Source organism: Theobroma cacao, chromosome 10 (genome assembly GCF_000208745.1).
Source record: "Theobroma cacao cultivar B97-61/B2 chromosome 10, Criollo_cocoa_genome_V2, whole genome shotgun sequence".
In the NCBI taxonomy this organism is placed as follows: Eukaryota; Viridiplantae; Streptophyta; class Magnoliopsida; order Malvales; family Malvaceae; genus Theobroma; species Theobroma cacao.
The window spans coordinates 19,613,044-19,637,311 of NC_030859.1; the positions used below are offsets into that span (position 1 = coordinate 19,613,044).

The following is a 24,268-nucleotide window of genomic DNA, read 5'->3' on the forward strand; positions in this document are numbered from 1 at the left end:
TATGAACTTGTTTGTGAAAGAAAAAACATTAAGTAGCTTTTAATTACTTCAGATTCTTTTTCAGTGAAAAACTTCGGTGTTTTTCAAAAAGAGTTTTGTAACATTTTCAATGGCTTATCAAACACATTTACCATTTTGGCAAGGGTCCAACTATTATATTTTGTTTTAAGTAAAATCTCCATGAATGTTGTTTTTACAAACCTTCTCTACATGACCTAACTGCTTACATGCATTACACTTTACATCAAGTCTGAACTATCAATATGCCTCAGTGTGACTTCTCTTCTTGCAGTGAGGACAAACAAGGAATCTAGTTCTTTCGTTTTGAACTTTTCTACCCTGAGTGTTTCCTCTCTCCTTGTCCTTAACTTCACTCACATTTTTCTTGGTTGAAGCTTCTGCATGTGCTTTACCCTTCATTCAAACGGTAAAGCCAAGATTAGTTTTTTCATTTTTCCTTGCAGCCCTCTTCTGTTCATCAACTTCTAAAATATTCACCAAATTTGATATACAAAGTTGTGAGATATCTTTCACTTATTCCAAAGATGATACTATGGCATCAAACCTTTCAGGTAAGCTTATAAGAACTTTCTTCACAACCTTAGCATCAGACAAAGTCTCTCCCAATAGTCGAATTTGATTCACGAACTTCATCACTGCATCAACGAATTCCTGCACAATCTAACTTCCTTCCATCCTCAATAATTCATATTGCCTTCTGAGGTTCTGAAGACGAATTTGCTTGCTTTCAGCAAACCCCAAAAACTCTTCGTCAAGCTTATTCTAGGTTTCTTTTATTGTCTCACATCCCATAATCCGACTAAGAACTGACTCTATAACAGTTGAGTGTATAAAGGATAAGGCTCTGAATTTCTTTGCTATATCCTCTTCATATTGCTTCACCTGTGTTGGGGTGGCATTATCTCTCAATTCTGGTGCTTCTGTCTCATTTTCAACTATATTCCATAGATTGACACCTTTTAGGAATGCTTTCATTCTAATAGCCCAAACAAGATAGTTAGAGCCATCGAAAATGGGTGTAGTCTGTTGTGTGACAGTTGAGGCTGACATTTTGATGTAGAATAAACTTGTCATGAGTGAGAAGAGGATTTTAACAAGCTCAAAGATCAGTTATCTGCTCTGAGACCATGACATGAAACTTAAAGAAAACTGAAAAAAAATGGTTTAGACTGTTCTATGGAGAGGAAGAAAAACAGAGCACAAGATGGAGAAGGAAAGATACTTCATTATTCAGCAAACACATAATATATATACAAGCATTATATGGTTAACAACTGTTTACAAAGTGGACAAGTGTTATTAACCAGAACATGCAATAAGACACCTCATAAGCACTGGTATGATATTCTTAATAACCAGTACAATGAAGCAAAATACATAATAAAAAAACAAAATGATAAAGTCAATACATGCTTTAGCTCTAACAGTATGTGTGTACAAAACAGAGTACCAAGTTGTTCCAAGTAGCAAAGGAATGGGATGTGATGAAGGGATTAGTCAGCAAGTAGTGTACATAAGACAGGTGGAAGGTGGCAGGTTTATGTAGGGACAACGCCAAAGATGGGGTACGATGCTCTTCATTATAGTAGGCAACGCTTTTTTAGCAGGATTCTTTTCTGTTTTGAGTCTAGCTGGTTATGTTTATGTGGATAGGCAGTAAAGATCAGTAGGAAAAGTGGCAGGTTTTTATGTGTTTTGCTGTTACTGGCCTTATACTAATAGGTGTTAGGAAGAATGTTTTGTTGTTAATCGGCTGAGCCTTTTTTGTAGAAGTCATGTTGTTTTAGGTAAGGGTAGAGAGATGGCTATCATAGATATTTTGCTATTTATTGGTATGAAAAACCGTCAATGACTTTTTTGAGGAGGGGTTTATTGTGTAACTGTTCAGTTGTGATGATACACAAACTTGTTGTTTCATGTCAATACAAGTCTTTAGCAATTAGCTTAGAGACTTTGGATGGCATATTAGTTACTAATAAAATTGCTTTTTAATAATAATAATAATATGAACTTGTTTGTGAAAGAAAAAACATTAAGTAGCTTTTAATTACTTCAATTTTTTTTTCAGTGAAAAACTTCGGTGTTTTTTAAAAAGAGTTTTGTAACATTTTCAATGGCTTATCAAATACATATACCATTTTGGCGAGGGTCCAACTATTATATTTGTTTTAAGTAAAATCTCTATGAATGTTGTTTGTTTGTTTTTTAATTGGAAAAAGAGATATTCGAAATCCTGCTCATTAGATAAAGCAATTATGCACTAACCAATAAATTAAATATTTGAGTGTATGAATGTTGTTAATTTGCTTGATGTTACTTCTTTGTTTCTTAGCTTTGTTTTTGTTTGCCGGGCATGTGCTTTAACTTTTAGTAGCAAGGAGTCTCCTCTTCTTTTGAATAATAAACTTTTTAGTTTATCAGAAAAAATTGTTAAGAAAAGTTCCGTCTGTAGCAATAAATAAGGTAAGTATAGATTGATTCTATTTTTGCGCTTGACAAATATTCTTTTATTTTTATTTAGTGTGTATGATTTTGGAATATATAACAAAAGAGTTTTTTTTTTCATCTAAAAAATCTCAACAAATGTTTTAATTTTATTGAGTTTAAATCAAAATTTTGAATTTTAATGATTGAAATGTTATTTTAGAGATAATATTCTATTACACATACATACATACATACATACATATCTATATATACATATATATATGTATCTATATGTGTATGATATGTATACTTAGATTGTATCACGTGGAAATTGAAGTTCTCTTTGTTATGGGGTTCTGTCTCTTGTGCTTCCTTTGGGTGCTTTCGATGTTTTTTTTTATTTTTTTTATTTTGAAAGTTGGTGCTTTATTGAAATTGCAGCTAGAATGCCATGAAGAGTCTTCTACTTTAAAGGTAAAAGACTCTCTGAGGCTTTAAAGCTAGCTTAATGAGCCTGAACAGAACAACAGCTGCAAAACTTGGCAGCCTTCGGAGCTTTTATTAATTTATTTAATTTTATAATTAATAACGATCATAAAAGTGCCATCTTCGTTACTTTATGCAATCTTTGTATATTGTAGCTGAATCTATGAAAGTTGGGTTAACACTTAAAAAGTGTTGAGCAAGTGCTACCAAAATTATTACTAATATCACACGCCAATAAAGATGCTGCCCAAAGACCAAATTACTGTGGTGAGGATTTCATTTATATTCAGATCAAGATGGCTCCAGTCCACGGTCGTTTCTCACAGTCATTGTGGAGGAGGGGGATGGGGATCCCTGTTCTCTTTGCAGCAAGCAGCATCGCTACTTGATTATTGAGAATTTTAATTGTTCCCTTAAAATATCTTATTGCAGCTTAGGTTCTGATATCGAGAGATCAATGGGTTTTCGGGCATGGTTAAGACAAGTGCTGCGGACGATACAAGGTTTAAACCTTTTACTTTTTTTTTTTTGCTCGAATTTTTTCAGAAATTAAAAGCATTGTTGTACTAACCCGAGGTCCTAGTGAATATTTTGATGAACGTAATTGGATTCTTGGTGCTCTCAGAGAAAGTAGATCATTTTCTGGGTCGAGGTGTGAGACCAGAAGATGAACCCAATATATCAGGTGATAATGGAACTGGAACTGGAACTGGATCGGGAAATGAAGAATCTCCCCAGTCCCCGAAATCATGCATTTGTCAAAGACCATGGGTTCCCAGGCAGCCTTCTCCTCATCTGCCTGGTACTTACTCTCTATCTCACATAGTTTTTTTTTTTTTTTAATTGAGGTAAGGGGATTCAAATCCTACTCTTCAGACATAATGAATCAGATGTTCGGATTTCTCTATCTCACGTAGTTATCTATATGGATTTCTCTTATAAATTTTAAAGGTAGGAATGTGCCCAATGGGTCAAGGTCCAATTTTTTTTTCTTATGTATGTGAAGAGCTTGATCCTGAGCTACATATATGGGAGTTCTTCCATTGCATAAACCTCATTCTTTCTATCTCACATTTGAATTCGAAACCTTCAATCACAAATTCTAAACTGTTAAAGTGCCTTCTTGAGAACGGTCTAGGTCCATTTAGAAACCAAATCTTATCCACAAGGTAGACTGTTTCTTTGTTTATTGGCAATAGAACCTACCTATATTATCTTCTGTGCGTGAAACCAGATTGGATGACAGGTTTTGGCCAAATTGTTGCTTCTATTTACAAATTGGCCATGTAATTTGGATAACATTACCAATCTTAGTTAAACTGGTGAAAGCCTGGAAAGGTATCATGTTAAATTAACTAATTTTATATTCTTCTTTGTTTGCTTTATTTCAGAGACAAACAAAGAATTTTACGTAGAACAAGGCGTGCCACTTTATAGGGCCACACTAAATGGTGACAGGGAAAAGTTGCAACAAATTCTAAACCCATATGGCAGAACACTTTTATGTTCCAGCATCACGGGGGCACGTGAAACAGCTCTTCATGTTGCGGTAGAAGCAAGACAGGTTGCCGTCGTAAAGGAATTGGTGGGAAGAATGGAATCGGGAGACTTGGAACTGCAAGATGGCAGGGGGAACACTGCCTTCTGCGTCGCGGCCGCGACCGGCAGTGTTAATATTGCAAAGATTTTGATGGACGAGAATGCGGACCTTGCATTCATCCGAGGTGCCGAAAACAGGACACCACTCTACATTGCTGCGGTGTGTGGATATCCTGAAATGCTTCGGTTTCTATACAAAAAATTCGAGCCGCATATACCTTGTCTGCACGAGGAGGAGCAACGAGGCATTTTCTTCGCTTGCATTCGGGCTGGTTTGTTTGGTAAGCATAACACTTTGTAGGTCAAATTATGACTGTGGTCTTATCTTATTATTTGAACAAATTGAGTCCTTACACTCTAAAAAATTGTCCATTCAAGGACTATTACTAACTCCGTTAGCTCTTCTCTGTTAAAAAGACTTTGTTACCACATTCAATGTCAAAAAGCTTTTGGAATTAACAATTGTTCTGACATATACCTTTTTAGAGTACCAAGACTCAACGTTTTTTAGACTTAAAACTAGAATTTGACAATTTTTTATGCCAAACATTCACTTTTTATTAATAGAAAAGCTTAAACAGTCTTCTAGTTCAAAACAAAAACCGAAAAGGAAACCACTTGATACAAAACGCCTGACAAAAGAAAAAAAAAAAGAAACATTACATTTCAATACATGTTTTGCATAAAAAAGAGCTTTATGTGCAAAACAACCCATAAATGATAAACTAACAAATGACATGGTTCCTCATATGCCCAATCACCAGCATATTTTGAACATGTTTGATCGATCTACGTCCATTCTTACTAATGCATCCACAAAGTGATTAGCTTCTCTATAAATATGCTTGTATCTTATTTCACAAATCATTTTTTCCAACTTGTTAATATCAGAAAAAACCTTTCACAATGCCCATGAACTAGTATTTGGATTAAGGACCCATGAAAGATGACTTTTTTTTCCCTATTTTTCCTTTCTACTTTTAAATCATTGGAAGGTGTAAAATTTCCATTCTTTCATTTATCAGTTTTTAAGTGAAAGAACTTCTTTATATCTTTTGACAAGATTAATATATTTTCAACCAAATAAATTTAAAGTTTTATCTCAAGGCTAAAGATTTTAGGTAGCATTGTGTACTCAACAATTACACTAACACAAATAATTAATATGTCTTTCAAAAAAAAACTTTAAACTATTATAATTTTTTTTATAAGATTATAATTCAACAAATATGACAACTTTAATTGTATCCATGTGAAAACAATAAATCAAACAAATAAATTACAAACTAACATAAAATTAAGGAAACTAAATCGCAATTGGTTGTGTGTGTGTACATTATTTGGGAGAACAGGGTAACAAATCTAACTCTTTGAATAAGGAGTAATTCCAACATTTCTTCCAAACTTGAATCTCCTTAAATTTGAATTTTTTGTACATGATTTGTGATATGAAATATAAAAATTTACAATTTTAGTTTGAAATTTATATTCAGTTAGTTTTAATCACAAAATTTGAAGAAAGTTTGAGAAAGACGTGATCATTACCAACAGAAGTTCTGCAACACTCCATAGCAGCTACAATAATAAAATGATTTTCACATATATTAGTATTTAATACGCTGGAACTTTGGACTAAATTTTGCAGATTTAGCCATCAGAATGTTGGAAGTCCTTGGAGACGTCCTAGCTTGGCCACCTAATGATGATGAAGAAACAGCCTTGGAAATACTGGCTCGAACGCCTTCAGCATTTGCTGGCAAGAGTTCAACAACACCAAAAACACTTATAGACATGTGTTAGTTTCCTCTACACTCACTTCCAGTAGTCTAACAACAAACAGATTAGTTCCTTTATTTTAACAGTTTCATTGAAATTCTTTTTATCGATTACTAGGGTGATAAATTTTCTCACATTGATTTAGTTTTAAGTAACAAGAAATGTTACATTTGGTTTTTTTTTTTTTTAAGAGCTTAATAGTGTATATTAATTCCAGCCAGATATAGAATGCTGGTGCGAGTCTCTAACCTACAGCAAAGGCAGGAGAATTGTTGAAGCAGAAAACACTCTCATTTAGACAACAAAAAACACACCCAGAGTCCTTATATCTCAAAATTTACAACTGTCAAAAGACCTATCTAGTCCCTGTACTCTCCAATTTTATCCAATTTAATCCCTGTACTCAAAATCGAAGCAATTTAATCCTTTGATTTTGAAAATTTTTTCAATTTAGTCCATCCTCCTAACGGTATCCAATTTTGCCACTAAAAAGGATGATGTCAATGCTAACATGGCACATTTTGATGATGTGGCATACCACGTGGCAATGCTAATGTGGTACTGACATGTTGACATGTCAGTGCCATGTGGCAGATCAAAAAAATTTTCAAAAAAAATTTCTTCCACATCAGAGGAATTAAATTGAACAAAAATATATAGTACATGGACTAAATTGAACAAAATTAAGATGTAGAGAAACTAAATTAAAAAAAATATTTGAAAAATACAAATCTTTAAATAGATTATTGATATACTTATTAATATACCAAATATTTAAGTGTAAAAGGTTTATGATGTTAAAAAATATATATAAATATTTTCTTACTTGATTATTTGAATCTAGAATATGTATATTAATTTATCTTTTTTACAAAAATTAAGTTTGAATTCTCCTTCTATAAAAAACTTTCAAACAAATTTCATATCTAAAGTCAAATTTAAATGAATAACATGCATTACGTTAAATTAAAATAATATAAAAGGACTAAATAATTTTTTTCCTTCTATTTATAATAGTATTAAAATTTGAAATTTACTTAACATAGTTTTTAACTTGAGCTAAGCTCAAATTAGCAAAATAGGTTGATTTAGTTACAACTTTCATAATTTACAAATGCACATTCTTTTAAAATTATTCAATTTTTACCCAATTTACTTTTTACTTAAATTTACACAAAGTTTCTTATAAAATGATTTTATTTAAGTTAAAATACCACAATCAAATTTTGCTAAATTTAAATTTAAATTATTAATTTGAATTTGCAAAAAATTTATTAATAAAATAAAATAGTACAAATATTTACAGTTATATTTAACTTTATCAACCATAAATGCAGTTTTTAATCTAGAAAATTTAAACTTGAAATATTAAACAAAATAAAAACCTAAAAAATTGGAAGGGTGGAGCTCAGATTCTATGGTTGTAATAAGAGGTTTATCATGTCCAAATTAAATAAGTTAGAACAAGAAATTATTTTTATAATCATCGCTAATTCCATATCTCCGTTCTTCATTTTTTTAAAAGAAAAAACTAAATCAACTTATTTTTCTAATTTGAGTTCAGCTCAAGTTAAAAACGAAGTTAAAGATTTCAAATTTTTATACTATTATAAATAGAAGAAAAAGGAATTTATTTAGTCTTTTTATATTTTTTTATTTTAATGTAATACAAGTTATTCATCTAAATTTGACTTTAGGTATGAAATTTTTTTGAAATTTTTTTATAGAAGGAGAATTCAAACTTAATTTTTGTAAAAAATATAATTTAATGTACATATTCTAGAATCAAATAATCAAGTAAGAAAATATTTATATATATTTTTTAACACCATAAATCTTTTACACTTAAATATTTGGCTTATTAATAAGTATATCAATAATCTACTTAAATATTTGTATTTTTTAAATTTTTTTTTGATTTAGTCCCTCACCATCTCAATTTTGTTTAATTTAGTCCTCGTACTATATATTTTTGTTCAATTTAATGCCTATGATGTGGTAAAAAAAAATTTTTTGATACATCCAAAAAGGGGCAAATGTGGTTGTAAAAAGTTAGGTAAATTATGCAAAAACATGGGTCAAAATACTTGAAAAGTCCCCATATTAGAACATTTTTTTCAATTTAGTCCCTCTACTCAAAATTGTAATATTTTAGTCTCTTAATTTTGAAAATTGCTTCAATTTAGTCCTTCTAATATTTTTATCCAAATTGACCATTACAGTGCTGACGTGAGTGTTGACTTGGATTTGACGTGGCATCAGATGCTAACATGGCATATAAAGGGTTCCGTTGCTGACGTGGCATTGCCATGTCACACTTCAAGGTCGGGTTGCTAACGTGGCAATGCCACGTTACACTTTTGGATATGGATTGCTGATGTGGCATTTATAAGTTCAAGTTGCCATGTGGCATGTCAATAGGCTACTACAGGGCACTGTTGTACGCTCACACATGGTAATTTATTCTTCAAAAGATGCACTTGCTAAGATTCAAACTGAATGCCTCTAGCAAAAAACCAGTGTCTTTACCATCACACCTAAACCCTTATATTTAATAATATCTTGCTTGAATCTCCTTTCTTCTTTTATTCTTTCTTTTTCTTTTCATAAAACTACATCGTTTTGGAGCCTTCTTCTCTTTCCTTTTTTTTTTCTTTCTTTCCATAAAACTACATCGTTTTGAGAAAAAGGTTCCAAAGGGTTTTTATGGTTATGGGTTTTGAGAGTATAAGAACATTCCAAAACGACATAGTTTTATGGAAAAAAAAAACAAAAATAAGAAATGAAAAGAAAGAAGAAAAGAAATTTAAGTAAGATACTATTAAATTTAAAAGTTTAAGTGTGATGGTAAAAACATTAATTTATTTGCTACAGGTCCTGGATTTGAATCTTAGCAAGTGCATCTTTTGAAAAATAAATTGCCACGTGTCAGTGTCTAAAAGTGCCAGTGGCAACCTCTTGATGTGCCACGTGGCAACTTGAACCAATAAATGCCACTTTAGTAATCCATATGCAAAAAGTGTGATGTGGTAGTGCCACTTTTGACCTTGAAGTGTGACGTGGCAGTGCCATGTCACCCCTAGCATGCTGATGTGCAAGTGCCACATCAGCAACCAAATCCCTTTTATATGCCATATCAGCATCTGATGCTACATCTACACCACACCATAACGGTCAATTTGGACGAAAACTGTTGGAAGGACTAAATTGAAGCAATTCTCAAAATTAAAAAACTACAATATTACAATTTTGAGTAAAGGGACTAAATTGAAGAAAATTTTCTAATACAGGGACTTCCCAAGTATTTTGACCTTGATTATCTGTTGAAAATTGGGAGCTTTTCCTTACAAAAATTATATTGAAAGCAATGCTTTTGTCTTACCCAGTGTTTAGTATTTTGTTTATTCCTTCGAGCTGCTCAATTCCTTTCTTCCCTATTTTCTACTCAGGTTTTTAAGAGCCTCATTCCCTCAGACTCTATGTTGTGGTCTTTTCCAATTTTCTCCATTGATTTGCCTCTCATGGTTTTCTGATTTTCTCACTTTACGGCTCCTTTCTCGGAATATTCGAGAAGACCTGACAACTTTTTGAAAGCTTAAAAACTGCACCAATTTGTTGGTGCTAACAAAATCAACATGCTTCTCCTTCATGAAACAAAGTTCATTGATGTTAATGAAAGATCAATTGAATGTCTCTAGCAAGAAAATAATTTGGAGTGGGCTTTCAGTCCTGCGTATGAGAGATCAGGGGTTCTCTAAAATGGTTGTTGAAAATTGAACATCTTCTGCTGTTCATGGCAGGGTTAGGTTTTGTTTTAAGACCGAGTTTTGCAAGCTTAAATATGTGTTATGTTCATTGCTTGGTGAAAGTCTTCGCGGTTTCTTCTCTCATGGGTTCTACATCTTTATGGCCACTGTTCTGCTTTTGCTGCAGCTATCCCTCTACTGGGTTGTTTTTCCTTCTTGTCTCCTACTATGTGGTGTTATTTCCGGCTGCTATGTCTTTCTTTTTCTTTTTGTTTCAGCCATGACAGTTGGCTTTTTTTGCTCCCAAGTCCTCTCTTTGGGGAACCTTTTTCATTATAATTTCTTCATAATTTTTAATGAATTTTCTTGATTTGATCGTGCAAAAAAAATAAACATCACTCTTCCTCCCATGGAGAGCAATTTTGATTTCCATGTGGATAGTCTCGCTTTGGACCCTTCTACAGCGAGTTTTCAAACTTTTATTCAGTGTTGGTATACTTCGAAAAGCAGTCCCAGGTATATTGTAGGGAGCTTACCGATTTTAAATGCAATTTGTTAAGCCCAAGAATGACATGTAGCTTCTGATTCCAAATTATAGGTTCTGAAAGTTAATCTTTAAACGTGATATAGGTCGCAAGCACTTTTTTCGTATTCATCAGACTATCCTTGTCCAAGGTATAGAACACCATAGAGTCGTCTACATACAGTAAGTGCGAGATGCAGAGCTCGTTATTCCCAATATCGATCCCCTTGCACAGTTGTTTGATCATTGCTTTATGCATGATAGCGGTAAAAGCTTTAGCTATAATGTTGAACAGGAACGGGGACAATGGGCAACCTTGTTACAGCCTCTTTCCATCTTGAACTGTCTTGTTGGGGTCTCAGTAACCAGTATATATTGAGATTGGCACTAATTGTACACATTCTTTCATTGATTCTCGCTATTTGATTCTGAAACCTAATTTGTTTATAAGCAAATCTAGAAAATCCCAGTTGACATTGTCATAGGGGTTTATGAAATCCACCTTAACCAAGACCCTTCCCTTGTTGTCTTTCTTAACGTGGTCCATTATCTCATTAGCAGTTAGTGCACTGTTCAGTAATTGTCTATCCTTTATGAAGGCAAACCATATGTTTCCAATCACTTCATGTATAACCTTCCTTAGCCTATTTGCAATTACCTTTGCCACAGTTTTGGAAACTCTGCCTACTCGATTGATTAGTCTATACTAATTCGATTCCATTGGATTCTTACATTTAGGGATGAATGTGATAAACTAGGCGTTTACCTGCTTACTTATCTTGCCGTTGTGGAAAAAATGAATAATGAAATTAAGAGAATTCTTTCTGTATACTATCAATGGGTTTATATTATATACTTATCTTAAAATTCGATATGTTGTGCATGTTTTCTTAATCTTGGTTGTTGCCTTCCTTGCATGATTGGCTTGTAAACTAAGTTTCAAAACATGTATATGATAAACTCATTAGTATGTAAAGTACGTACATCATGAGATATTGTTGTGGAAATTATGGAATTATCTTTAAAGAGTTGCTCAAGATCTTACCCAATCAATAAAATAAAAAAAGAAAGAAATCAACCACACCCACGAGAACACAAGAATTTACGTGGTTCAGTCTTTTGATGACCTACATCCACAGGCACAGCAACAGAGAAAGATTCATTAAGAGAAAAAATCAGAAAATTACAAGAACAGTCTCAAACTCACAACCCTTATCTCACATACACTCAAATCACTCTCTTTAAATCTAGGTGATGGTTATTTTTTAACCTCATAGGGTCCTTTTATAGTACCAAATACAATAATCTTATCCTAATATAATTAGGAATTGTTATTCTAGTCTAACTAAATATAAAAACTATTTTAATAAGATATACTAGTTTAATTAGAATTAAACAATTATAATTAAATCACAATTCAAGACTATCCTCACAGATATATTTGTTAATTTTTAACAATGAAATTTGTTATATTTAAAGGAATATCGAGTAAAAGTGTATATGAATTGAGTTTGATGTGGTTAACATCTTAAAATCTTAGGTTCAAACTCCGCTCGGAACACTTATTAAGTTAATTATATTATTAAATATTAAAAAACCATTTTATACTAATATTTTAAAATTAAGTTTTAATTAAATTATATTCTTATTAATATAATATGTGGTCGAGCCGTTTAAGCTTCAAAAATTTTATCCTATACCCAACCTACGTAAGGCAGGGGTGGTTTTGATGCTGTAGATTTGTTTTTGTTCCTCCGCAGCTTTTCTAGGTGGCTTGGAGGTTATTTTCCTCTTTGATGGCTGCAATTATGTTCTTTATGTTGAATGAATCAACAGCTTTTCACAAAAAAATAAAAAACCATAGGGCCTAGCCTGAGGGCCTAACATGTAACCCGAGAAGAGTTTTAATATTAAGAAATGATGAAGTATCCTACTTTGATTAATTAAATTTTGTGTTCCTTGAGACCTTATACATAAGAGAAACCTTTCTATAATTGACAACAACTTTATGTTAAATACTGACTCTAAAATTTAATACGGTAGCAGAGTAGGCTTGCTGCGTCATTGATAACCTGATGCCTTGCGTGATAAGTTCATTATGCTTTTATTTGAACGACAGGACTATTTTCTCTCCATGTGAACAATACGCCATGTTGATATTTACATTTTCTCTGGATGCAAAAACGGATGATTAAGTGGTGTAAAGTATCTGGGTATAGTAGGGGGAGGCAGTGAGGAGAAAATTGTGGAAAGGTTCAGCAAAATGGAGAGAGTTAGAAATACAGTAGCAGGAAAAAGAAAAGAGGTTCAGGTTAATGGAAGCTAGGGCTTTATTTGCTTTTATGCTTCTTGATTATGGGTGCTTCCGGATAAGGGATGATTGAAATTAGTCTTATGTTTGTAGTGATATTTTAAGAGCTGACCAAAGGGTACGAATGCCGAAGGATTTGGATATTGATGGATTTAATAAATTTTGATCATAGCGTTGTAGGGTTTGTGAATCGTACAGGGTTCTTGTTTTGGTTTTATGGGGAGGATCATGATGCCAGGTTTACAATTGGATGGAAGGAGCGTGAATGAAGACGGATTTAGTGGAGGTCTTCGTGTGGAATGGTTGATTTTCAACCTGTTGAAGCTGTGTAAGAAAGCCGCTACATTGCTGGTTTGGTTTTTGGTGTGCTTGTGATCCTTGTGTTTGTCGCGGTTGTTTGACACTTTGGTCTGAGGAGATCTTACTCATATGCTCCTGTTTTACTAGCTTAGGAACTAAGATATGCATAGATTTTGAGCCTGAAAGCTTTAGCAAAAGTTTTTTATAGGGGCTTGGTAGTCTTGCTTAGTGCTGCTTACTGATTTTTTGAGCAGCTCCTCTCTTTTGTAAGTGTATAGGGCCTCTATTTCACCAAAGCTAGTTTCTTTATGTCTATCAAGAGTCTTTTACAACACTGGTTCAACACTTGCTATGGCATTCTACCAACTGGCTTAATAAATAAACTACTTTTCAATAATAAAAATATCTCACGGTAAAAAAAAAAAAAAGAGAAAAATTAATTAAATAAAAATGAAGTAGAAGAACACAGTTTCATAATGAACAAATTTAAACTCAAAAATTGCATAACACATATATCTTTGCACCACTGTCAATTAGATTTAGATTATGTAATTATTAGTTCATTTTTTTTTTTGACAAAGGAAAATTCATATCCAATTTTTTAATCATAATTTAAATTTTCGAATGCAACTATTGGTATATTAGTACTGTTTTCATTTTTCCTTCCAAAGATTTTTATATTTTCTTCTGTCAAATCACAGGTTTTGGGTCCAACACAATCAATATGCAGCACAATGCCCTCAAACTAACCAAATTCCTTTGCGAGACAATGACATCAGACCAACGAAAATCCTATGAAGAAACAACTGATCACGCTTCTAAATTATTGTTTGAGGCAGCAAGATTTGGGAACTATAATTTCTTGACTGTACTTGTCGGCTTTTTTCCTGATTTAATCTTCAGAAAGGATGAGAAGAGAAAAAGCATATTTCACATTGCTGTTTTGCACCGCCATGCTGGTATCTTCACTCACATTCACAATTTGGGCTTACGAAAGGACCTGATAATGCTGTACAGGGTTAATTACTCAGACCAAGAGAATCCTATTGTCTATAACATGCTACATTTAGCTGCAAAACTACCATCCTTGGATCGGCTCAATATTGTATCAGGTGCAGCTTTACAAATGCAACGGGAGTTGTTATGGTTTAAGGTGAGCATTTCCAATTTCTTTAAATATACAATCTCAAATAACCTCGTTTTTTCATATATCTTGAAAGCTTTCAGTATGATAGGATTGCCAATCGTGATTTTGTATAGTTATACACTTGAAAGTGCTTTCACTGTTTCAAATTGAATGGTCTTATAGGAAGTGGAAAATTTGACGCCACCATCCGAAAGAGAAATGAGAGATTCAAAAGATGAATTGACACCTCAAGAGCTATTCACCAAGGAGCATGAAGAATTGCGGAAAGCTGGAGAAACATGGATGAAGAAAACTGCTGAAGCAGGCATGATTGTGGCAACAATTATTACCACAGTTGTATTCACGACAGCCTCCAGCTTACCAGGCGGCACTGATGGAGGGGATGGATCTCCTAAAAACAAAGACAAAACCATGTTTCACGTGTTTGCTGTGGCAGATAGCGTTGCCATGTGCTCTTCCATTGTCTCGACGATGATGTTCTTGTCCATCCTCACTTCACGTTACGCCGAGAAAGATTTTTTGGTTCGATTGCCCTTGAAATTAGCTGCCGCAGTAACCACACTCTTAGTCTCCATGATGGCCTTGATGGTATCTTTCAGCGCAATCTACTTTTTAGTTTATTGTCAAAGTAAATTGAAGTGGGTTCCTATTCTGGCTTCTGCATTGTCATTCCTACCGGCTGCTTTATTTGTTTTGCTTCAGTATCATCTTCTTCCTGACGTATTCCGATCAGCTTTTGGTTCTAGATACATATTTAGGCCAAATAAATCCACATTTTGGGAAAGTTTTAATAAAATTTTCAATGAAAATGTGTCAAACTAATAAAGGTTCCAGCGTTTCTATTGTTTGTGTTAGAGAGTAACACTTGCATGGACACGTGCAAGCATTTTGCAAATATGTTTAATGATTAGTATGCTTACTAGCTGTAAACACTTCTGATGTTAAGACAGCATTAACTTACGTGTTGTCTTGTTTTACCAAGTTTGTACACCTGTTAAGCTGTTGTTACAAGTTTTATCATCCCAAATTATCTTGTAATATATATGCCCACTATGTGATCATCATGCACTATGAATGAACACCCTGTTTTGCTCATAGTTTTCTCTAACTTCTCTCTAGCCTATATTCCTTGATAGTCTTTGTTTATGTCCTTTAGCAGTATGTTACATAGGACGTCAGTATGTTACATAGGACGTTAGACAACTTTCTTTTAGTTCTCTTGAGTTTTTAGTGGTTTTCTATAACCCACTATTTTCTAGTCTAGTCCACTGTCATAATGACAACACCTAATATAACCTAACAACTTTCACTAATCTTTGATGGTTCAAATTATGGTGTATGGGCAATGAGAATGAAAACATTTTTGAAAGGCTATAATTTATGGAATGCTGTAAAACAAGATGTTGAGCCACAGGTAGCAAGAGAAAATGCTTCTGCTGCACAAGTTAAGCAATATGAAGAAGAGATAGCAAAGAAGTTCAAGGTACTCTCATTTATTCAATCTACTGTATCAGAAGACATTTACAGCAGAATTATGGAGTGTGAGACAGTAAAAGCTGCCTGGACCAAATTTAGAAATCCTAAAAACTGTCTCTCTAACCGCTCTGAAGGTTACGAGGGGGTGGTCTTGTTTTGTGTTAAAACAAGGTGACTGCTGGATCGGGATCACTGGATTCATCGTTGTTTTAGATCTTTGTTGAAAAGGATTCTGTTGCAACTGATAGGATAACAAGGAAGTCATGGAGGATATCAATGAAAAATGGAAAAATTTCAAACTATCGAAAGATGAAATAAGTCAACTGCGAATCACAAGGAGCATGGAGTCGGGTCTTACGCAAAGTCAAAAATGCTACTACCTGATTGGATCAGTTTGGGAGGGCAAGAAGGTGAATAAGGATGCCATGGTCAGAACATTATGTAATCTGTGGAAGTCAAAAGGAAATTTAACAATTAAAGAAATTCAAGAGAATATCTTCTTGTTTCGTTTTGAGGATAAAGAGGATTATGAACGTATTAGGGAGGGAAGACCCTGGTGTTTTGACAGGAATATTGTGGTCCTAAAGGAATTTGATGAAGTGTTTATGGAACCAGAAGATGTGGATTATGGTAAAGAAGAATTTTGGATTCACATTTTAGGTCTCCCAACAAGGTTCATGGAAAGAGAAGTTGCATGTGCGATTGGGAACACAATTGCGAGATTTATAAAAGTGGATGGAGAAAACACAGGTTTGCGAGACAAATTCATGCGAATTAAGGTCCTATTAGATCTAGCTAAACCACTAAGACGGGGCTTAATGTTGTCAATGGAGGAGAATCATGTTAAATGGATTACACTTCAGTACGAGAGTCTGCCTCAATTCTGTTTTAAGTGTGGGCGAATGGGGCATATCGAATCCAACTGTGCTTACCAATGTATGGATGAGAATTGAGAAAAAGTTCATAAACAATATGGGTCTTTTCTGGTCTCGTCGATGCGAAAGAGATTTACAGAATTTATTTATGCTGAGGAAAAACATAGGCCAATCATGGATGATAAATCTAAGTCTGATGTCGAAAGAAATAATGGTGGTCAAGGAATGAATGCCAAATTTTCATCTAGAACATTGAGAGAGATTTTGAGGCAAGATGGTCTGGATGATGTTGAGCATAGTGGAGATGAGGTAGTAATGGATAATCTGATGCAAGTTTTAAATGCAAATGATGGTGCAGATTTGAGTGCTGAAGTTTTTCTGCACGAAAAAGATAATGATTGCGAAGGCCAGGCACTAGTTGTAAGATGTGAGAATACAAATAAAGATGGTGACAATAAATAGGGAAATGAAGATTTAATTTCTAGTCTGCACAGGAAGGCAAGCATATTAAAGAAAGGCAAACGAAAAATGGTAATTGGAGAAAGTCAGAAACAAGTGGCCATAAAGAAAGTTAAAATGGGAGGAAATTCAACTGTTGAAACGGCGGTGCAAAGTGGTCTTATAGACTAGCACCGCCTAAATGAAGCTTTTATGTTGGAATTGTTGAGGGCTCTGGAACCCTCAAACAATTCAATTACTTCTCGAGTATTTGAGAAGCAAAATCCTGACATTATCTTTCTAATGGAAACTAAGAAAGGTAATGTAGAAATGCAGCGAATAAAGGTAATGATGGGTATGGATAATTGTTTAGCAATCGATGCTGAAGGTAGATCAGGTGGCCTGGCTTTAATATGGAGGAAGGAAACTGATTTTTCGATTAAGTCATATTCAAAAAACCACATTGATGCAATAGTAGTTTTCTTGAGAAGGCAATGGAGGGTGACAAGTTTCTATGGGAGTCCGTCTGTAAGAGGAAAACAAGATGCATGGAACTTATTGAGTCAGCTTCATGGGCAATATAACATGCCTTGGCTTTGCATGGGGGATTTTAATGAAGTTTTTTATGCAAGTGAAAAGGAGAGTGGCATAAAACGTAATGAAGTTCGAATGCGAGAATTTCGTAATGTTTGTGCTGATTGTGGATTACGAGAATTACGGTTCATAGGCCCTAAGTTTGCTTGGTGGAATAATAGGGATGAAAGAGATCTCATAAGATGCAGAATGGATCGAGTTTTTAGTAATTCAGCCTGGGGTGAAATGTTTAATAGAGCTATGGTTTTTAATGATGTGACTGGGGCTTCTGATCATGTTCTGCAACGCATTGAATTGATTCACCATAGACGAAAGGCATTGAAAAGAAGATGGCACTTTGAATCAGCTTGGATAAATGATAGTGGATGTGAACAAATAATAGCAACTGAAATGGAAAGGTGCGATAGCAATAGTGGGCAATTTCTAAACCAGTTGTCTACAATTAAACAAAAATTAAGGCATCTAAAAGCAAATCCTCTTAAAGATATTCAAGTGCAAATTCAAAAGAAAAAAAAAAAGAGTTGCAAGAAGCCCATGAAGTGGACGGACAATTTGTACAAGCTAAGCAGATTCAGAGTGAACTTCAGGAGTTGTTAAAGATAGAAGAAGTAATGTGGAAGCAGCGATCAAGGGTGGAATGGCTTAAGGATAGGGATAAGAACACTAGGTTTTTCCATCGTCGAGCCTCTGAACGCCGTAGAAAAAATACCATCTGGGCTCTAAAAAAAGATAGTGGTGAATGGGTAGAATCGCAAGAGGAGATGGAAGATGAGGTTTGTGAGTTTTTTACAAATTTATTCACTACATCAAGGCCAACTTTAATAGAGCATGTGCTTACTGCCATACAACTGAAGGTCTCTGAGGATATGAATATTGAATTGAATGCTGAAATCACTATTGAAGAAGTTCGAACAGCTTTATTCCAGATGCATCCCACAAAAGCCGCTGGTCCTGATGGATTACCTGCTTTGTTTTTCCAGAGATATTGGCATAGGATGAGTAAGTGTGTCCACCAATTTGTTGTTGACTTCTTGGAAGGTAAATCCCCCCATCAAGATACAAATCACACACTTATTGTGCTCATTCCAAAGATTGTCCAAGCAGAATTGGTACTCTACAAAATAGCTTCAAAAGTGCTTACCAATAGAATTAAATCTATTCTGAATCATGTGACTGCTGATAATCAAAGTGCTTTTTTACCTGGGAGGTTAATTTCAGATAACATAGTTGTGGCACATGAAATAATTCATTACCTGCATAATAAAAGGCAAGGAGCAATGGGTAAGTTTTCCTTAAGATTAGATATGAGTAAGGCATATGATAAAGTCGAGTGGGTGTTCGTGCAGGAAATAATGAAGAAGATGGGGTTTAACAGTCTATTTGTGGATATGGTGATGAGATGCTTGACTTCTGTGTCCTACTCGGTGCTGGTCAATAGGGTCCCAGGAAGGAAAATTTTTCCTTCGCGAGGGCTTCGTCAAAGAGATCCTTTGATCCCGTATTTATTTGTTCTTATTTCTGAGGCTTTATCAGAACTTTTAACAATGGCTAAAGCATCCAAGGATATTTCGGGTATTGAAATTTGTAGAGGTGGCCCGAATGTGACTCATTTACTCTTTGCAGATGATAACATGGTATTTGGAAAAGTTAAAAGGTCAGAGTTGTTGGCTCGAAAAAGCATATTTGAGAGGTATGAATTAGCTTCTGGTAAAAAATTAACTGTGCTAAGTCAACGATTCTGTTTAGTAGGAACACTACTGAAGTGGATAAGGGGATGGTTTGTCAGATATTGGGCATCAGAAGTAGACAATGGGAAGGTTTTTACCTTGGAATGCCATTAATTAGTGGAGGGTCAAAAAGACAAATATTTGGTTATGTGAAAGAGAGAGTCATGAAGAGAGTTTTGAACTGGAAAAATAAGTTCCTGTCAGCAGCTGGTCGAGAAATGTTAATTAAGGCAGTGGCTCAAGTTGTGCCTACCTATATCATGAGCTGTTTTAAACTCTCAGAGGTTATTTGCAGAGATATAGATTCAGTGATAGCAAGGTTCTGGTGGAGTGGTGATGATTCAAAGCACAAAGTACATTAGAAGAATTGGAGGTCAATGTGTCTATCTAAGTTTTCTGGAGGATTGGGCTTTCGAGATACCCGTAGCTTTAATTTAGCATTGTTGGCGAAACAAGGGTGGAGATTACAAATGCAGCAACCGACTCTTGCTTATAAAATTCTAAAAGCAAGATACTTTCCAAAGGTAAGCTTTATGGATGCCCTTATAGGATCTAATCCCAGTTATCTATGGAGGAGCATTAGAGAGAGTCAAGCAATCCTTAAAAAAGGTTTAGTATGGATAGTTGGCAATGGCAAGGATATACGGGTGTTGAAGGACTCTTGGATCCCATATGACACGCCTTGGGTTGCAATGGTATATGAGGAGAATGTGAGTGCATCAATGATGGTGTCAGAACTTATCGATGAAGAAGGTGTTAAGTGGAATGAAGAGAAAGTAATGAGGTGTTTTCCTCCATATGAAAGTAATTTAATATTGTCTATCCCTCTTAGTGTGAGGCTCCCTGTAGATAGACAGGTGTGGGCCGACAGTAAGCATGGACAGCATACGGTAAAGTCTGGCTATCGCTTGATGTCATCTTTACTGGTTGATTCAGAATCTGGTAGTTCGTGCTGACTATTAAATGGTTTTTGGAAGGAGTTCTGGAGGCTCACTATTCCAGGAAAAATCATCTTCTTTGTTTGGAAACTTTGAAGGGTGCTCTTCCAACTAGGAAAGCTTTAAGGCAGAGAAAAATTAATGTGGACAGTATTTGTGTATTCTGCAAGGATGCTGAAGAAACTGATTTTCATATATTATGCTGCTGTCAGTTTGTGAGAGCAACATAGTTATCTTCAAGGTGGGGATTTAGGGACATAGAAGCACATTCCAACTCTGTTTTTGATTAGATATTCCAGGTAATCCGCAGCGTTGGTCTTGAAGATGTTGGAGAAATAGCTTGCATATTGCGGGCTATATGGAAAGCAAGAAATTTAAGAATATTTGGGAACCAGATTATGGATCCGGCACAGGTGCTTGAGCTGGGACTTGACATGAACAATCAATATTATATGGCTATGAAAAAATTAATTTTTTTAAATGACAAATGAAAATTTAAAAATATAATGAGTAAAATTATATTTATTTTCATTAATAGAAAAAATTTTCAAAATATTCTTAGTAGTGTTATATATATTATAGATTGTAACACAAAGACCAAATTTGGATTGTTTGGACACTAATACCAAGATATCATTACAAGACATTTCGTTACAAGCACCACGACAAATTACCTTAATCCCAAATTACAACAAGGAAGACACTAGAGAAGCATAAAACATCATTAAAAAACATAATCACTAAATGACAGAACTGAACAAACAAAAAATATTAGGCATCCTCCATTCCCAAACGATCTGAAGCAACAAGCCAGAGAAATAAAGCTGCCCTTTGGGAACCATTATTAGACATATTATCTTGACGCTTGGTAACTGATCCCAACCATATACCTGACTAGAAATAAACACTAGCTAGTACCACAAGAAACCTCATACGTATGCAAGAAAGTCATCATGTAATGAAAAGAGCAGCTAATATGGCAGCCAATCACGATCTCTCCACCAAACAGAACATTTCAACTCTATCAACTCCGAGTTTTGCAAGAGAGTCGATCACCTTGTTCACTTCACCAAGTGTGCGGGCAAACACCACCTCTGTAATACTTTTGCAAAGTCGATCAACTTCATTAAAAATATTCCATTTGCCTCAACAAGTACAACATCAAGATTATAGATTCAGCTATCGAATATCCAACAAGCCAAAGACAATCATTTGAATTAGGCAAAAGCTTCTTTAAAAGTTTTGACGAGACAATTTGAATGTTAAACCTGACTTATCTAACTTTTCTTGTATAAGCTTCTTGAAACACTCCACCATGGAAGGAGTGAGATAATTGCCCCAATTTCCTACTTCAACTTTCCTAAAAAAGGTGTTGTGTGCAATTCCGAAGGCGTGCATGCCATTCTTGTTCACGTCCAATTCTTTCAAGTTCCCAAAGCTACACATTCTTGCTATTTCTTCTACAACTCCTTGTTTCTCTTCCACTTCTGAGAAAGGAAAACCCAGGAATTTTCCCAATTTTTTTATGTGAAAATTAATGTTTTCCTTGAGATCTTCATATTGTAAAAACAATATTCGGTTGGGATTTTCTTGACTTGCCTTCCAATACCCTAGTACATGATCAAAAAATGGTCCAAAATCATGGATTCCTTGACAAAACTTCTCAAATGCTTCATCTAGTGATAAAGGCTCTACGTTTTCGGGTCGAAGCTTGTCGGTAAAAAACCACAAAGAAATGAACATATCCATCGGATTTCTACATATGTAGACAATCTTAGAGTTGGAATCTTTAATGGAAGGTGGCAAAAAAGCATAAGGTAAATGGGTTGAGAACATTCTTGGTTGATAAGGGCAGCTATTTTCGAGATCCGGATAAGGATTGTTCAAGTAAAGATCATACTCAAAGAATGGAACAAGTTGGTGAGGGTTTGAGCTGAGCAAGGGATTTTCTTCCCGTGCAAATTGATTGCGGTTCACAATTGAGAAAGTCAAGGCCTTAAGCCAAGTAGTGCCAGATTTTGGGATATTTGTAAGAAAAATATCAGAATCAAGTGCTTGGAAATGTTTCTGGAAACAAATCATAGATCTAAACACACGAGATGCACACCAAAATCCTTGGTAGAAAAAAAGATGAGTTCCATACCAGTTTTTATCTTTTGGGAGAGTTTGCACCAATTCTTGGAATTCATCATCATCCCATGGCTCCTCCTTATCTTGGGATACTATTGAAACACTGTCTTTGGCGATCATTTCTGTTGTGTCCATAATAAAACCAGCAGTCAAGAGGAAGGGATAGAAATGGAGAAGAATATGTTAGTCAGTCCCTTAAATCTTAGTTGGTATTTATAAGGAATAACTTTTTGGAATCATTTTAATATGGTTTAATTCATACATACATATTGTAAAAATTAAAAAATAAGTGACGATACGTATATGTTTTCCCAAAAAAAGAAAGAAAAGGCCATGTGATTTGTTATCTTGTTAACGGGTATATGTTCTACTATATGTATTTTTTTTTTTTCACATTGTAACCTATTATTATAAGATATATATTATATATAATTCATGTAAAAAAATTTTACTATAGGGGCCCCTAAGCCATTATGAATGACGCATAAAACTATTGTAGGATTCTGTTGGTCGAAAACAGAAAATTATTTTTGATCAACACATTTTTTTTTTAAATGAGCTAGCTGATAAGAAAAAGACCAATTAATGCACACTATAGACTAGAGAGCCAACACCTTATGGCCTACAAATTAAAATTTCCCTTTAGTTGATATTTTAGTTTTGGCATAGTTCTTACTCAACATAATATGCCATGTCATGTCTGATATGAAAGTAGAACAAAATGATAAAAACAAAGCTGGGAGCTGTAAAAGAAAGAAAACAGGGTAGCGGATGAAGAGAAAGTTGTTTTCATTAGTCAGTAGACTTACAATATATACAAGCATCAATCAGCTAACACTTGTTTATACTAAAGGACAGGTGTTAAACCTTTAACATGCACACAGACACCACATGCCAGCTGATAAGTTTTACCTCAAAACTAGTACAACGAAGCAAAGTACAACAAAAGATAATATAAATGCAAGCTGAGTCAATGCATGCTTTATCTCTAACACTCCTCCTTAAAGTCTGCATTGACAACCTTTAGTTTAGTTCTTAACATTTCAAATCTGGACATAGGCAGGGTCTTGGTCATAATATCTGCTAACTGGTTCAGAGGAGAACAATATTCAAGAGCAATTTCTCCACTTCTTTCAGCTTCTCGGATTGCATGGAACTTAACCTTTATGTGTTTAGTTTTGCCATGAAACACAGGGTTTTTTGTGATAGCTATTGCAGATTTGCTATCAACAAAAATGTTTGTAGGAGTATTCTATATAAAGGTCAAGTCTTTCAGAATCTTCCTCAACCAAACAGCTTGGTTGGTAGCAGCATTGGCTGCTATATACTCTGCCTTAGCTGATGATTGAGCAATCACAGCTTGCTTGTGTGAATTCCAGATGATTGCACCATTGCCTAGGGAGAAAATGTAACCTGATGTGCTCTTAAAGTCATCAGCACTGCTTACCCAATCGCTGTCTGAATAACCAGTCAGATTAATTTCTTTTGCTCTTGCAAAAAACAAACCATGATGCATACTGCCATTCAAATATCTAAGAATGCTTTTGGCTGCAGCAAAATGAATGTTAGTGGGCTCTCTCATGAATCTGGATAGAAGGCTCACTGAATACATTAACTCTGGTGGAGTTGAACAAATGTAGAGTAAGCTTCCAATAAGACTCCTATAACAAACAGGATCTTTGAGTTTACATCCATCATTCACAGACAGCTTTTGATTTACTACAAATGGAGTAGAAACAGGCTTGCAGTTGCTC

The 24,268-nt window shown here is 34.6% G+C and overlaps 3 protein-coding genes across 4 annotated transcripts; 2 read left to right on the plus strand and 1 right to left on the minus strand.

Annotated features, from left to right (window-relative positions):
• On the plus strand, window positions 3,186-4,834 carry LOC18587277 (acyl-CoA-binding domain-containing protein 2). The gene is made up of 3 exons (XM_018128896.1): window positions 3,186-3,437; window positions 3,560-3,736; window positions 4,326-4,834. Exons 1-3 carry the CDS (start codon window positions 3,392-3,394, stop codon window positions 4,832-4,834), a joined length of 732 nt encoding a protein of 243 aa, XP_017984385.1. The 5' UTR covers window positions 3,186-3,391.
• LOC18587271 lies at window positions 6,184-15,431 on the plus strand. Of its 2 annotated transcripts, none has more exons than XM_018128717.1 (3): window positions 6,184-6,328; window positions 13,891-14,342; window positions 14,499-15,431. In XM_018128717.1, the coding sequence occupies exons 1-3, from the start codon at window positions 6,193-6,195 to the stop codon at window positions 15,156-15,158; spliced, it is 1,248 nt and encodes a 415-aa protein (XP_017984206.1). In that variant the 5' UTR covers window positions 6,184-6,192; the 3' UTR covers window positions 15,159-15,431. The 2 variants fall into 2 exon arrangements, with proteins under 2 accessions (XP_017984206.1, XP_017984207.1); XM_018128718.1 differs by having other exon boundaries at window positions 6,184-6,289.
• On the minus strand, window positions 21,016-22,721 carry LOC108663568 (cytosolic sulfotransferase 15-like). Its single transcript, XM_018128700.1, has one exon. It carries the CDS (start codon window positions 22,647-22,649, stop codon window positions 21,618-21,620), a length of 1,032 nt encoding a protein of 343 aa, XP_017984189.1. The 5' UTR covers window positions 22,650-22,721; the 3' UTR covers window positions 21,016-21,617.

What these genes read in the sequence shown, in the direction of transcription:
- LOC108663568 (XM_018128700.1), bottom strand. Translation starts at nt 22,649, where the DNA reads ATGGACACAACAGAAATGATCGCCAAAGACAGTGTTTCAATAGTATCC.
- LOC18587277 (XM_018128896.1), top strand. Translation starts at nt 3,392, where the DNA reads ATGGGTTTTCGGGCATGGTTAAGACAAGTGCTGCGGACGATACAAG. An exon ending in AGTGCTGCGGACGATACAAG is followed by an intron (nt 3,438 to 3,559) that starts GTTTAAACCTTT and finishes TGGTGCTCTCAG; the next exon opens with AGAAAGTAGATCATTTTCTG. An exon ending in GCCTTCTCCTCATCTGCCTG is followed by an intron (nt 3,737 to 4,325) that starts GTACTTACTCTC and finishes GCTTTATTTCAG; the next exon opens with AGACAAACAAAGAATTTTAC.
- LOC18587271 (XM_018128717.1), top strand. Translation starts at nt 6,193, where the DNA reads ATGTTGGAAGTCCTTGGAGACGTCCTAGCTTGGCCACCTAATGATGAT. An exon ending in AAAAACACTTATAGACATGT is followed by an intron (nt 6,329 to 13,890) that starts GTTAGTTTCCTC and finishes GTCAAATCACAG; the next exon opens with GTTTTGGGTCCAACACAATC. An exon ending in GGGAGTTGTTATGGTTTAAG is followed by an intron (nt 14,343 to 14,498) that starts GTGAGCATTTCC and finishes ATGGTCTTATAG; the next exon opens with GAAGTGGAAAATTTGACGCC.